The sequence below is a fragment of the Lygodium microphyllum genome, chromosome 17 (genome assembly GCF_053477565.2).
Source record: "Lygodium microphyllum isolate KBCC chromosome 17, Lygodium_microphyllum_v1.1.10, whole genome shotgun sequence".
NCBI classification, from domain to species: domain Eukaryota; kingdom Viridiplantae; phylum Streptophyta; class Polypodiopsida; order Schizaeales; family Lygodiaceae; genus Lygodium; species Lygodium microphyllum.
The window spans coordinates 75,960,273-75,975,898 of NC_141151.1; the positions used below are offsets into that span (position 1 = coordinate 75,960,273).

At 43.8% G+C, this 15,626-nt stretch overlaps 1 protein-coding gene across 1 annotated transcript in view; it reads left to right on the forward strand.

Moving 5' to 3' along the window:
* The first annotated feature begins 6,431 nt into the window (after nt 1-6,431).
* The window catches only part of LOC148022051 (endo-beta-1,6-galactanase-like), a 37,146-nt gene continuing 27,951 nt past the window's right edge, over nt 6,432-15,626 (forward strand). The window contains exon 1 of the mRNA XM_087697650.1: nt 6,432-7,050. Within this exon, the coding sequence (XP_087553776.1) occupies nt 6,532-7,050 (519 nt within the window). The 5' untranslated portion in view covers nt 6,432-6,531. The remainder of the gene's footprint in view (nt 7,051-15,626) is intronic.

Consider the following 15,626-nt stretch of genomic DNA (forward strand, 5'->3'; position numbering starts at 1 on the left):
GCTACATAATCCACTGATCCATAAGTACATAGCTATATCAGAACATCCACATCCAAGGACAAGGCTTTGCATCCTCAGTAGGCAATCCATCGAAAGGATTCTAGAGCTCCATCGTGAAAGTTGTCTATTTGACCCAATGCTCCAAGCAGAACACGAGAATGAAAGAGATTACAATTTGCTTGACAATATAGCTCAGCTAAGCCGACGACAGACATTCCATAGAGCTGATCAATACAAGTTCACATGCATTGTATTATGAAATAATAATTGTCTTGTAAAAAAAAAGCAACGTTTAAGACGGACGACTTACCTATAAGAAACTCATCCTGCTCAAATATTACCTTGGAAAATCTAGTGTTTTCGTTCCTATTTCCTCTTAGCTGATCGTGTCAACCTAGTTAATAATTTAAGGGTGGTTACACACCGCCATTGCCCGCCCAATCTGTGCCCAGTTTGTGGGCACAGGAAAATTTGACTTGGGCGGTCACCTGTCCGCCACCTGCTTACACACTGGGCAGTGGACACTTTTCGTTATCAATAAGTGTCCGTCCATCTTCCGTCCACAATAGTTTACACACCGACCACCACCTACCAGCGGACACTTCCTGAATTGTATGTGAGAATGAAGGGGTGCTACAAATGTTGATCATCATTCTCATAATAATTATTTTTAGAATGCTTGATTAAACACTTTAAATCGACTAATAAGCCTTTAAAAAAAGTCACCAAAAAAACTGAAAACATGAATCTGAGGTTTTTCCTACCAAAGAACTCCAAGATTATGACCTTATTGCGTCGTTGCTTTCTGCGCCAATATATTTGTTTCTATGGTGACTACTATTCATGTTTTTGGAAGCTCACTCGCTTCCAAGAGAGTAGGGGAGTTGAACCCCTTCGCCATGTTGTTGAGGCATGGCTCTACCGAGCTCTCTGCGGAAAGGTGGAAAGAGGGAAATTTTTTTAGCACACCACCCCTCTTTCCACCTTTCCATCTGCGCTGCAGATGCAAGGATGACGAAAACTTAAAAAAAACATGCAAGGATGGCTGAAAATTACTTACTTGGATGTGATTGTGTTTCCTCACCATTGTCTTCGTCGTCCATCTCCTACGCAGAGTCAGAATCACCAAATATTGTTCTCACATTTGCGCTCTCCCTCTCTTGATACATGGCTCGAGCAATGTTATCTCTTCGAGATGCCCCCCCAAGATGGATTGCCTCTTGTGTTGGCTCTGCTGCTTGAGCTCTTTGTATTGCTTGTGTGGTACCTGTGTTAGTTAGCATAGCAACCTCCGCTAATCCATTCCTCAAACTATTTTGCTGGTCCATGTCTTGATGAGCCGCATTACTTTCTCTATCAAGTTCTGCTGTCGCTTCATGTATCCATGCATCATCAAAACCATCTCCATGCACAATGCATATATTATGTAGAACAATGCATGCTGCCACCATCTTTGGGACATTTTGTAAAAGCATGTCACATCTCTTTAACAATATACGAAACCGCGCTTTAAGGATGCCAAATGCCCTTTCAACTGGCATACGAGTACTTGATTGTATGTAATTCCAATAATAACGTTCTAGAGATAGCCCATCCTTACTACCCTTGAAAGGAGGAAGCATCCAAAAGCGTGCAGGATAAGCACAATCGCCTAGTAGACAGTATTGTCCCAGAGCTTTGTTTGTGCATCGTTTTCCTAGTTCTGAACGTTGAAAAACATTCCAATCGTGCATAGAACCTGCCCAGCCAACGTCATAGTCCCAAACAACACAATTGGCAGCCACGCTTATCTGTAGAATAATAGAGTAGAAGCCCTTCCTATTAAAATAATCTTCATGGTTCTCCCTTGGGGCAATTATGGGTATATGACTACCATCTACTGCACCAATAACATATGGTATGCCTCGAAGGGCTTGAAATGCACCAGCATATTTTTGCATTTGTTGTGGGGAAGGCCACTTTACATACATACTATGCAACCCAGAAGCACCCAGTGCATCGCAAAAGTCCAAAACAGCCAGTTGTGTAAACGAAGTTGAGACTCCGTATAAATCGGCTATTAGTCCCAAACTTGAGCTGCTTGCCAAGCGATGCAGAGCGACACAGACCCGCTTCTCCACAGGTACTGCCCTTCTATAGTTCATATTCTTGCGTCGCATTTGTGGTGCTAATTTCGCGACGAGATATTCAAATGTACTCTTGCTAACTCGTAACCTGCTTTTAAACATTCGGTTTGTATAACTCCCCATAAGCCCCTGCTCCATAAAAGTTTGTGGTCTTTGATAAGCCCAACATGACCGTCGATCGTGCCTTCGCTGACCTATCCTGGCTCAACGTGCAACGTAACCTCGAGCCATGCACTCCATCAAAGTATGCAATAGCATGCTATCATCGTCCCCGTCATCCAAATCACTCAACAAAAGTTGAAACATTGCTATGACAGCGACTACAACACCGATGACACACATTATCAAAAGACTTTCGTCGTCCATTCACCTGTCAAAATATTAGACGAAACCTTATGAGACACTTGAAGAGAGATGTGAAGGCAGAATAAAAAACTTGTTTTTTAAAAAGTTCGAAATTCATCTACAGTTGAATTCATCATTCCTTTTTAAGACTTTTGATTACATCTAATAGACCAGATACTGAGGAGGCAAGTGTGTCCATGATAACGAGCTTGTGCTCTTCAAATGTTTTTTTTTCCTCAAGGTTTGATTTTTGGTTGGCTAACATTGATCGGGCGGTGGTAGCCATGTCACTGAGAGACTCCTCTATCTTTCTACCCTTTTTATTGCGTGCTCCTTGGTTGGTTGTTTGATCATGCACGATCTTCGAAGGCTCATTGGAGCCAATGTCTTCTTGGGTGTGGTCACCTTGATCATTGGAGACTGATGTATTGTTGTCTTCTGACGAAGACAACCCACCAACAGAAGAGGCATGTGCATCGCTAACAACATTGGCACGATTCCACATATATTCATCCACAATATCATACCACTGACAAATGATTCTGCGATCATTGCTTGATATGGCATTGTGGGCCTTATCCTTTCTGTATGACTCATAAACGCGTCCCCAACGTTTTCTGCATGCCTCACCATCTTTGTCAAACTCTGGAAATAGCGATGCTAGCTGGGTGGCAACCTTGGACCATATATCCACTCCTTGCTTCGGTGGCTTTGAGAACTCCACGCTCATGGATCCTCGGATGTGAATGAGTTGTACTGTCCATGCATCCTTCCATTGCGCAAATGGTTTTTTTGTGGCTATTGTATGATCTCGTGTCTCAAGACCGTCGTTTTGATTCTTTCCTTTCCGCGCCCTCTTTGGTTTAGGAGGTTTAGGAGCATCAGACTCCGATGATGTTCGTCGTGGACGTTGTTTGGTGGCATTCTCGGAAGATGGAACCATTGGTTCTTGAGCCTGAACCAAGTCAACCTCTTCACATGAGTCTTGGTTGGCATCACAAGAACTTATTGCTTGTGGTTCTTGTTGTCGTGGTGCTGAGAGACCATGTTGAGGACTATGTGCAACTGGACGAAGAAATACATTATTGTGTACTGTTGCGGGTCTCTCTATACCTAATTGTCTTGGTCGTTGGAAAGGTACGAATTGAGGAGGACGAGGATTGATCAAAGGAGGGCGGTTTGGAAACACATTTACAGGGATATTGCCAATGGCGGTGTGGCTTTGCATGTGGTTTGGAACACCCACACTTTGGCTCGAAAAGTACATGAAGTCATTATTGGATATTGCATCTTGGCTCATTTGAGACACGAACTGGTGATACTCTTCCATGGGAGTGCTCTCTTGAGAATCCATTCCAATCGTCCACCTTACGCATGAAAATTGATTCATCATTTACACTATGTGAATGGACAAACAAGTTTATTGTTCTTTACATAATGCACTCCATTTTTTAAATTTACATTTCAATAATTGATTGTGAGGTATAGACAAGTTTATTGTTCTTCACATAATGCACTCCATTTTTTTTAATTTACATTTCAATAATTGATTTCAATAAAGAAAATGAAATGTTATACATATACACTGACTCAAACAAAATGATGGGATGTATGTATAGACAAGAAGTTTTAGCCATTGTCAACCTGTAACAGATGCCAAACATATATAGCGGAACTAAGAAAGGATTTATTGCAATGATGAACATATATCAAACAATATGGTTAAAGAACAATAAAGAAAAGGAAATGTTATACACATACATTGATTCAAACAAAATGATGGGATGTATGTATAGACAAGATGTTTTAGCCATTGTCAACCTGTAATAGATGCCAAACATATATAGCGGAACTAAAAAAGGATTCGTTGCAACGATGAACATATATCAAACAATATGGTTAAAGAACAATAAAGAAAAGGAAACGTTATACATATACATTGATTCAAACAAAATGATGGGATGTACAAATAGACAAGATGTTTTAGCCATTGTCAACCTATAATAGATGCCAAACATATATAGCGGAACTAAGAAAGGATTCATCGCAATGTAATTAAGGCCAAGTAATTTAGCCCAAGTACCTAGTGAATCATGTTTCAACCCAATAACAGTCACTACTTCCAATAAAGAATAATTAAGGCCATACAACCACTACTTGTCCGTATAATCACAACCTTTGCACAATCACCATCAAATTTGCTGCTCGAGTAATTTAACTTAAAGTTTAATTACACCCATTACGTGCAATGGCATAAAATCCAAAAGAAATTAATGTTTCTTCCTCTTCGCACACATAGACCAATCAAGCAAAAGGCAAGAAGAGAGCACATTTTTCTTGTAGGGTGTGAGTACTACCATAGATAAGAGGAGCCACAACACAATCAAGTCATGTGCTCAAGTGAACATCTCTAAAGTGCTCAACTCAAGTCCACCAAAATACTAGGATAGCTCTTGACTCGAGTGACGATCACTCGAGACTTCATATAGATACTCTTAACCCGAGAGCCACATGCACTTAAAGTATACCCTTTTATATATGGATAACTAGTGTGTACCCCATTCAAGCCCATACCCTTTTACACTTAAGATTGTAAATGGGGTTGTAACCTAGTGGTTCTCAAGGACAAGAGAGCCAATGGGGTTATAGCCTAGTGGTTTGAGTATGGGTTGAGTGTTGAAGGTATGTATTCATCAAATCTTAGGCCCGTTACACACCGGTCCGCGGCCGCCCACGAATACTAAATCCGGCCAATGAGAAGGCATGTATTCATCAAATCTTAAGTTCTACTTCTCGAGTGTTACAAAACATTATGTGTGTAAAGATGTCCTCAGCCTTCAAGGTAGTTCATATTTTCTTAAAAGCCCTAAGTGCTATCTTATAGACAAAATGGATATGTCAAAGGCATTTTCAACATCCGACTTACACAATCTACAGATTCCTTGTGCCTTGTTTTATTTTTTATATATCATACCTTCCTTATAACTAATGCTCTTATCATAACTAATGATTACCAGGGCAATCAAAGAGAGAGAGAGAGAGAGAGAGCATACCTGTGAATGTTGTGAAGTACCGATATGATAAAGACCTCTGCCTTCGAGCCAGAGATATGAGAAAACCCTCGGTTGAAGCTTGCGAATCACCTGCGAAGCCTACAAATTACATGCAAGAAATTGGCCATGATCAAACTCTGAACTGGTTAAATTACATGCAAGCAACTGGCCATGATTAAACCCTGAACTGGTTTCTGGAAGAGAGAGAGACCTGGCTGGATGCATCAGATTGAAATATGCCTTCCCACCTTCACGATGTGAACATTTTCATGCGAAGAGAGGGATGATGAATCCAGAAAAATATAGAGAGATGAACCTTCACGATGTATACATTTATGCATGTGGTGAAACGGGCAACACAGGGAAGCTCCTGTGTATCAACGGCTCCCTGTGTGTCAATGGCCACAGGGTGCACCTACCTGGAGCCCATGCCCACGGCAGAAAACAGAGAGAGCTCTCTGTCAGATGAGCATGGCGGCAGCAACGGAAACGGGCTGCTGCAACGGGAACGGGCTCCTACAGCACAACGGGGATGGTTCCTGGAGCCCACTCTGTCCTGGAGCCCACCATGGGACCAACAGAGGAGCTCTGGCCAATCGCGATGGACCAGAGAAGGCGAGGACGGAACAGGACGGGGGAGCTCCCCCGCCCTGCGGAACGCAAAAAGGGGACGGGGGGGAGCATTGAAGACGACGTGCCGGGCGCCATGTGTGTGTAAGAGGGGGGCGCTCTCTTTTAGAAATCCGGCCTTCTCATTGGCCGGATTTAGTATTTGTGGGCGGCCGCGGACCGGTGTGTAACGTGCCTAAAAGAGAACTTGGAAGTTCGGTATTTGTATCGCTTTCGTGGAGAACATTTGACTGCCATGTGGTTTATTGCACGATGGACGCGTGGAATATGATTGCGTGGAGGCTTGTGAGACGAGGCGAACGTGAGGAGGAGGAGGAGGAGGAGGAGGAGGAATCACCCTCCCTTCGCCACTGACCAAGACCAGCCCCATCGCACATATGGATCGACATGCTGCATCCGCAGCAGCGGCATTGTCATCTTCATCAGCACCAGCAAACCCGGTCATGCTGCCCGCCTTCCCCCCGGATGCCTGCCGCACATTCCCCTCGCTCCTCCTCCTCCTCCTCCCTCTTAAACCGTCTGGATTCACGAGATTCCGTTCCTCAGACAGCCCCTCCAGCAACAGGAACCCTGGCATGCAAGTGCAAGTGCACGCCCATGGCGGCCGTGAGCCCTCTGCCAGCCACAGCAACCCTGGCATGCAAGTGCACGTCCATGGCGGCGGCGAGCCTTCTGGCATTCCTGGTGACGCAGGCGTCCTGCATGAAGATAACTCCCGGGCTCGGGACGCTCTCGATTGTGCTCCCGGTGCTGCGCACATTCACGATGAGCCGGATTGCACTGCCATCGATGTTGACTCCAAGAGCTCCCCGGACACCTTCAGGCGATCAGGCGAGAATGGTGCCTTGAGGCAATGGTGGTCCTGGTTCCCAATCTGGCCTGCACTTCCCACCAAGGTACTTATATCTGGTCATTCAATCAGATTTTTGTGTTCTGATTTACATGCCTTTTATGAAATAATTGCTCGATTAGACAGGGCAAGTAATTATACTTGTTGTGCAGTTCAGAAAGGGCACACACCTTAAACGTGCAAACATGACAACGTATGTAGCACCGAACCTCTTTGGAGCTTTTGTTAAGAAGTACATCCAAGTCTCACGGTTGTGAATATGCAGCTACTTTCCTGTCAAGGCTAGGTATCGATATGAGCACCTAGCTTTTATAGTATGTTAACACAGAAAGCACAAAAGCAAAACACAAGCTGTAGAATGCTCAAGTGAATGAGTAAACGAATGAAGATGTTGAATCTGATATGATAGGGCGATCAAACCTTCATCTCTCAAGGACGTGGCATGAGGTGACCTGAGAGTGGTGTTAGAGAGGCCAGGAACAGCCCTAAGAGTGTGTCACACTTGTGACAGATCATGAATCACAGCAGCAGCAGTCCACCATGCTGATGATGATGTTTATGACCAAGGGAGCAGAATGCAGTCCTTCCTAGTCAATCTGATACTGAGAATGATGATGACAGCAAAGGAAAGTGGCAGTGAAAGACAGCTGTCAGAGTGCCAATGATGACATCAGCATTCAGATGGTGATGCAGTCAGGTTGTGGGCGTAGGTGACAGCAGAGCTGCCCAAAATGCAGCAGCAAGGTGCTCGGAATGATGATGGAGGGAGGGCAGCAGGTTGGTGATGATGTGGACAGGCAGAGAGGCAGCTAGGTGGCCTCCTCCACGCATGGCGATGTCCTCCAGATGGGCAGTGGCAGGCTGGAGATGGTGACATGCTGAGAACATGCCAGCAGCAAGGTGGCCTTCAATCATGGCAGTGTCCTCCCGATGGGCAGTAGCAGCCTGCAGGCCACAGATTGTGACATGCTGAGAACATGCCAGCAACAGCTCTGAATGGTGTATGGGTAGCAATATACGGGCAGGCGGCTGAAAGCTGAAGACCAAATGATGAATGATCAAGTGGGATGAAGGGATGTCCACAATTGACTCTATTTATAGGATTCTAATGCATTTGTCCTATTGCTAAAAAGTAAAGCCATTCACTCTTTGTAATTAGCATTTAATGCCTTTTGAGGTTGTTTTAAGAAGAACTAATTAGTCCTTGCCTGCAACCCAAAGCATCAGTGAGGGCACTGGATCAGGCTGAATAATGATGACAGCACCTGTGACAGTGATGGAGATGGTGATAGTGATAGAGATGGAGACGGAGAGTGTGCAGCCCGTTGTTCATGATGGAAACGGAGAAGATTGGAGCTGTCTGATGAAGCACCTGCAAGAGATCGAATGAACTGATCTGCCCACTACTGTCAACTGCTATATATAGTAGAAAACTGAAAAAACTAGCCAGCTGCATTAAATGCAGTTTGACTATATTTAATGCAGCTGCAAAATGCTGACATGACAATGGCAAGCAGTTTGGTGAAAGCGTTGGTAATTTGGGGTTGACCAATGACGAGGTCCCAAAGACCCTGAGACTCAAGTACTTGTTGCATGAAATTAGACCAAGTGGTGAAATTTGACCCCTTAAAACGTGTCTTATCCATGAAGGCATTCTTGGCCGTGACAATAGGAGTGGTAGTGCTCAGAGATGTGAAGCTGGGGATAGTGAGGGGGATGCCCATCACAGTCGTCCCAGGAGTTATGGGTGTGCTCATGTGCTTAAAGGTGAGAGGCACTGTGTTAAAGGGTGGCATTTCCCCTAACGAAGTACCATGGTGCAAAGAGGTAGAGAATGGGGTGGAGAAGGAAAAGGTGCTAGGAGCGGAGATGGAAGATCCAACCCCTAGGGTGTGTGATGCAGATGTGGAGTGTAATCCAAGATTTTGGAAAGATGATGAGAGGTGTGATATAGAAGAGGGTGGAATGGGAGGGAAGTGAGAAGTGTGTGTGATATGCTCAAATGAAATAGAAGCTATAGATGTACCTGAATTTTGTTTGCTTCGTGAGGCCCCTCTATTGAAGTTCACATATGCAAAGCCATCCGGAACCTGTACCTCAAAAGAAGAAACAGGCGAGGGTTTTGATTCATGCAATACAGAAGAATTGTATAAACCTGACATTGGACCTGACTGAGATGATGAAGATGGATTGCCAGATGTTCCGAATGCCGTATGTCCTCCATGATCGGAGAGGTGGCTAGCCTCACCAACCGGTCCGGATGTGGTAGCAAAACTGGTAGGAGGGGTGTAAACATCACCATACTTGTTGTGATAGTACTCCTCAAAGTTCTCTGTCATGTTAGTGAAATCTGGTGAAGGTGGAGTGTCATCCTCCTCACCGAGTCCATAATGCGGTCTCAGGGCCTCCAATGATGGAGAAGCCTGATAAGACATCATAGGAACTGGAGAAGAAGATGTCTGGGACATTGTGATTTTGTTACGAGTCGTATTGTATGCCTTGCTCAAAGACTAGCTCTCCACAATATCTGCAGAATACTCTTTACAAGAGCACCGGATCTGATACCATGTGAAGGAAACTGCTAGGGTTTGCACTGAGGACACACAAAGTGTACGACCACGATAGAAACACAAAGAGATAGACACAGACACAGAGGGCAAGACTCAAACCCTAAACACAAAACTCAAACACAAACAGAAGAAGGGAGAGAGAGAATACAACTCTGAAGTAAATGAATGCTGTAAATGAATGTAAGAGTGTATAGTGTGCTCAAGGGCAGAGCAATGTCGAAGTGTGACGTCCACCGAAGACGGATCCTAAGTCTGTGACCACTAATTGGAGTGTAGGAGTGCTGAATAGTGAATGGCAGCAGGTTGGTCACCAAAATGCAATAGTCTGGAGGCTGGAAACTGGTAAACGCAGCAGTGTACCACCGATCGGAGGTTGGAAATTGTGCATAGTTTGCTGTAAACAGCAGGCTGAAATAGTGTCTGAGAGTATTAGGGCGTGCAATGCTGAAGACCCAGGTTTGTTGACCCTGGAGATGATGGACAGCAGGCTGAACAGCAGTCTGGGGGACAGTCTGGAGCAGTTGCCAGCAGCTCAGAGCTGTCGCCTATAGCAATGGACAGGTTGAAGATAATGTGGCTGCAGTCGATGATGGCTGGATAGTAGATGGAGGCAGGCTACAGGCTAGAAACTGGGCACCAACAACACCTGAGGGTGCGTGGGCTGGTGTAACCTGCAAACAAGGATGATCGCTAAATGGGGGGAGCCTATCTATTTATAGATGTGGAAGGGCGCCCCAAAAATTAGGGTTTCCACTAAACTCTCTCGAACCGCTCCCGATTTTAGGGTTTCCACTGTACTCTCTCGAACCGCTCTCCGTTTTAGGGTTTTGCTCTAAAAGAGTATTTTTAGTGTGTTTTGGGGCTATTTAAGAGGCTAATTAGCAAGTAATGCATATTTTAGCTCAACAGCAGGAAGTCCACTTTTGGGTATGTGTTTACTTTCACAGGAGGAGCAGTCTCTTGGATCTCCAGACTACAAAAGTGTGTTACATTGTCTACTACAGAGGCAGAGTATGTGGCTGCCACTGAGGCATGCAAGGAGGCTTTATGGCTTTCACGTTTGGTGGGAGAGCTTGGCATCTCAGAGTTACCTGTTCTCCATTGTGATAGTCAGAGTGCTATCATGTTAGCACGGAATCCTGCCTTTCATGCAAAGACAAAGCACATACAGGTGAAGTACCACTTCATTAGGGATGTACTTGACAGCAAGAGCATTGAGCTTGTCAAAGTGCATACAGATGATAATCTTGCAAACCTTCTCACGAAGGGTCTTTCAGTAGAGAGGTTTGCTCATTGCCGATAGATGATGGGAGTTGGATAGATATATCTATTTCAGCTTTGTACATACCTAGACTTAGCTGATTCTTTTCTCCTCTTCAGGCACATTGCCTTTAGGTGGGAGGTTGTTGGGAATAAAGGCCTCGTGCCTTTAAATGTGTTCGGGTGTGAACACACCTTTACACTTGTACTTACACATATATATCTATCTTAAAACCTAAAGGTACTCTCTGGTCATTGTATCTAAAAAACGTGCTCTCTCTACTTTGCTCTATCTCACTCTCTCTGTCTCTCACTATGCGTAACGACTGTCTGTCTCGATCTCCTTGCCCAACCCGTCACTACACGTGCACTTCTATAAATGATAAGTTACATGGACCTGACTATCTTACATGTAGTGCTGTGATGAAAGCTTGGTTTGTGCAAAAGCAGATTTGATACATTGTTAGTGGAGCTATTTCTCAGCCTCAGCATCCTTTTCCTCTTCTCGATGATTTTGATGAGGATAACTATGAGGAAGTTGTGCTTACATGGGATTCAGACGATGCATATACATATTCTGCATTGCTTCTGTGTATCTCTAAATAAGTTCTACTAGTAGTGACCTCTTGCAGGCCATCCCTAGAAATATGGTTGAAGCTTCAGATGTTGTACGAGGCACCTTCCCCCATGTGTGTTGTGACCCTTTATGGACAGCTTCAATAGATGAAGTTTTAGCCGATGGACACCATTTAGTTATTTTTGCTCCATGTTACGTAGGTACAAAACCAGCTTCGACACATATAGTCTACCCTTTCAAAGGCACATCTAGTGGGAACAATGCTCTACAAGCTCCCCTCGGAGTTTAACGGAGTGGCTAATGCTTTGCAGGCACATATATTCTTTACACCTGTGAGCTTTACACATATGTCCTCGATGCTGCTTGAGCATGAAGTATCTATGCATTTACAGGGGAGGCTTCCATCTCATTTTTGAGGTTCCAGTGAGACCTTTATAGCTTCAAAGAGGGGCAACAGAAAGAGGAAGTCGTAGGCCTAGTATTATAACTGTGGTAAGAAAGGACACTTTCGGAAGGACCACAAGAAATTAGCAGCCTCACAGAAGTAGAAGAAGCGGGATGCGAACTCTTCCAACGAGTTATCATCTTCCTCAGACTCCGACTCTGTTTCTTTGGCCAAGGGGAAGTCCAAGGCACGAAAGGGGTCCGCTTCTTTAGATCGAGGAAACCCATGATTTGAGAGAGGGTGTTAGCAAGATTGTTAGCTCATGTGTGAGTCTATGCATGCCAGATGGGCAATGCATTTTAGTCCGTATTTTAGGCATTATTTTAGTGATTTTTGTGTGGCATTTTTGGCATTTTATGCCGGTTGGTGTTGGCCGAGCAGCTACCATATCTAGCATATTTTGGGCCTATGTATCAGTGGCCTCTTCTCTCATTCAATCATCATCATTCTTTAGGTGGTCCTCCTATTGGAGAGAGGAACCAATGCCCGTGCCCATGCAGCCAGTGACTCATTGTTGTTCGTGTCATTCTCGTGTTTGGTATATGGATTCAATTTCTCGAGCACATCTCTGAGCTCTCTTTTTTCGTAGTGTTCTTTAGTTTTCTTTCTTTTCCTTCTATCTTGTGTTCAACAATTTATTTCAGCACTTATCTATGCTTCCATTAATGCACCACTTTTGACATTAGGTGCCTTTCCCTGAATGAGAAGTGTAGACCACTATTGCAATGCATTTCCCTTCAAGAATGTGGCTTCCTTGCATATCTTAGATGCCTCTGTGAAGTTGCCTCCAGAATAGGCTGCATCAAACTGCTGAATAAAAGTAAGTGCTTTTGGCCTATCTTATGCACCATTGAAAGGCTTAAACTTCACACTTTTTCCACCTTCATCATAGTCCTTTGGTGGTCCTATGGATGTCAAATTAAAGAGGTGCATTTGTTGTATTTGCATGAAAACCAGCACTATTAGATGCACTTACATGACCAGTGCCAAATCCTTGTGCTCGAAAAGTCCTTGGGGATGCAAATACAAGTCCATATGGCTCACTTTGTGCCCCAGATATCATGCCTATGCTGCCATACATGGGGTTATGCATTCCTCTTGCATTACCCGGATACATTGGGTGTTGTGAGGCATGTATTGGCTACTGCATACCATAGGGATTTGTGCCATACATTCTCACAGGCGGTGCCTATCCAACCATAGCATGAAAAATGGTACTTGCACCAAAGAATCCTTGCTACCACATGCTTACATTTGCATGAATACCTTATTGTCCATACTCCCATGGATTGGCACTACCAAGTTGGCCATGCATTTGCACTTGTTGCCCCATGGATACCAACTGTTTATGCTCATCAAACTTTTTGGGCTCTTCCAAAGAAGGCTTAGGTATCTCCTTTGGTTCTTCCGGTTGTCCCAAGCTTTAGAAGAGGTCTTCTTCTCTTTGCCTTTGCTGTCCTTCCTTGGTGAAACCAGCCTTCCTTCTTGGAATGGGTGGTGATAACCTGATTTAAGGGTTAATTACAGGAATAAATAAATGCTCATAAAATGAAATACACACTTTACCATAACATTCTTGGACAATAGACACCCTGTTGGCCCCAAAATTGGCGCTCCTTGTGGTATTTCTTTAGCTTTCATCCAATTGGAAGGAGTACAACTTGAGATTCTTCAATCTCCTCCTCCTAACCAATTGCTCTTGCGGTCATAAATGTCCAGCAAGCCTTTTGGGTCATTTGCCCCTTGTTTCACCCAGGACTTCTTCTCCAATTTGACCCTTGGTTGGCCAAATGCTGCTCCAAATCAATTCGGGATGGGCTGGCTCCTGAAATCCCTTGATAATCTTCAATTATCAGCTGCTGATTTTAGTCCCTTGAGCCTTCAATCTCTGGCACGGATCCCAAGGTGGTTGCTAAACCTTAATTTCTGCTGTAAATTAGGGTTTACTGCAGAAATTATAGATCAGCCCACCAAAAATGGCTGAGATCTCCTTCGAATGGCTGAGAATTGCTGAGAATGGCTGAGCATAGGCTGAAGGAGATGAGAGAATGCTGTAGAGAGAGAAAATTTGAGATTTGTCGCGAAGAACTGATCAAAATCAGCTGTTGCCTTGCTGTACCAGCCCCAAACGGATGCACCAACAACAATAGGAGCATCAGATACTGTGATCTTCAGGAGAAAGTGCATCAGCAGTAATCGCCAGCTTCCCAAGGTTAAGAATATGCAATCTCCATCACCAAAATGGTCTCCAATGGCTGGGAAATGGCCCCAAAAGCTGGCAGCAACAATCCAATACCTCTTTTCAACAGCTACAAAATGAAAAAACGAGATTTCCCTCTCCCTTCAGCCCTATTTAGCCTTTCCCCCACTTGCATGGGAAAGTTTTGCCAAGTGGCAGATTTCTTAATCCATTTTTAGCAAATTTCAGCCATTTAATTAATTTTCAGAATTAATTAATTCTGAAAATTATTTCAACTCTTAATCCACGCTCAAAAAATTGACCTTGCCCATCCAAAAATTAATTGGCTAGGCCATTTGCAACCCAAAGTGGTCCCATGCATTAATTGACCCTTGGACAAGCATTAATCCATTAATTAATGCCTAGTCCCTAGTGTTACCATCGACACTTAATGGCCAGCTAATAGTCCTAGGGGCAAACTGACACCAAAATTCACCTAGAATCTAACAAGTGTAACTTGTTACAACTTTTACCTTTGACACCCATCTTTTTCACAGGGTCCTTGGGCCTTCAACTGTGAAAAAGTAGCTTGCACCTCACATATGCAACACATGTGCATCTTTTAATTGCATATTTGATTAATCCTTTAATCAAATGCCAATTAAACATAAGCAAAGCATAAAATTTTGACATCCTCGTGACACTTGGAGTGTTCAAGAATCAAGTAAACTGGGGATCCTTTGTCAATTCAGCAAAGAGTTTTGCTGTTGTTCCACATCCGATCCTTGAAGCTATCATTGAATCTTTCAGTCTCTTGTTGATCATTAGCCACTTAATGCATGGAGTGTCAACATTTGGGTCATTTCCCATTTATTACAAAATTAACACCTTTTATTTCATTAATAAATTCTCAGCTTGCTTTCCATGTTAAGAACCATGTCCAACATCGGTCGTTGCATTCTCCCTTCACCACGTGAATGACCAGGAGTGATGCATCCTCTCCACTTGTTCCCATATCACTGTGTGAAGACATGCTTGCTATAAATTACTGTTGAGAGCAATTTCAACAAGTTTGCAATGATTCCAAGTTACAATCAAGTGCCACGGCCCCACCAATTGAAAGTATTTGATGGTATACCGACGATGGAACCATGAAACCAGCCTTCTTTCAATGGATGGGTGGTGATTCCTTGATTACAACTTATTTACAACACTAAGCATTTATTGCAAAAGTGAAATACAAATTTACATGCTAAACTTTGCAGAATGGACATCCGGTTGGCCCCAAAAATGGTGCCCCTTTTAGTATTTCTTTATCTTTATTGAAGTAGAAGTTGAATTACAATGGGATTCTCCTAATCCCCTTCGCAATCCAAACTCCCCTTGCTGTCCAAAGTCACCGACAAGTCTTCTATCTGATTTGCTCCTTGATTTGGGCAATCAATTGGCCTTCAACCACCTCGAGAAGAGTGGAAATGCCCCAAATTTTATGGCTGTGTGGTCCTCCACCCGATTTCAGCTGAAAAATCACCTTTAGCCTTGAATAATTCGGATCTTGGAGTCTTCAGTGTCTGGCACGCTTCTCGAGGTA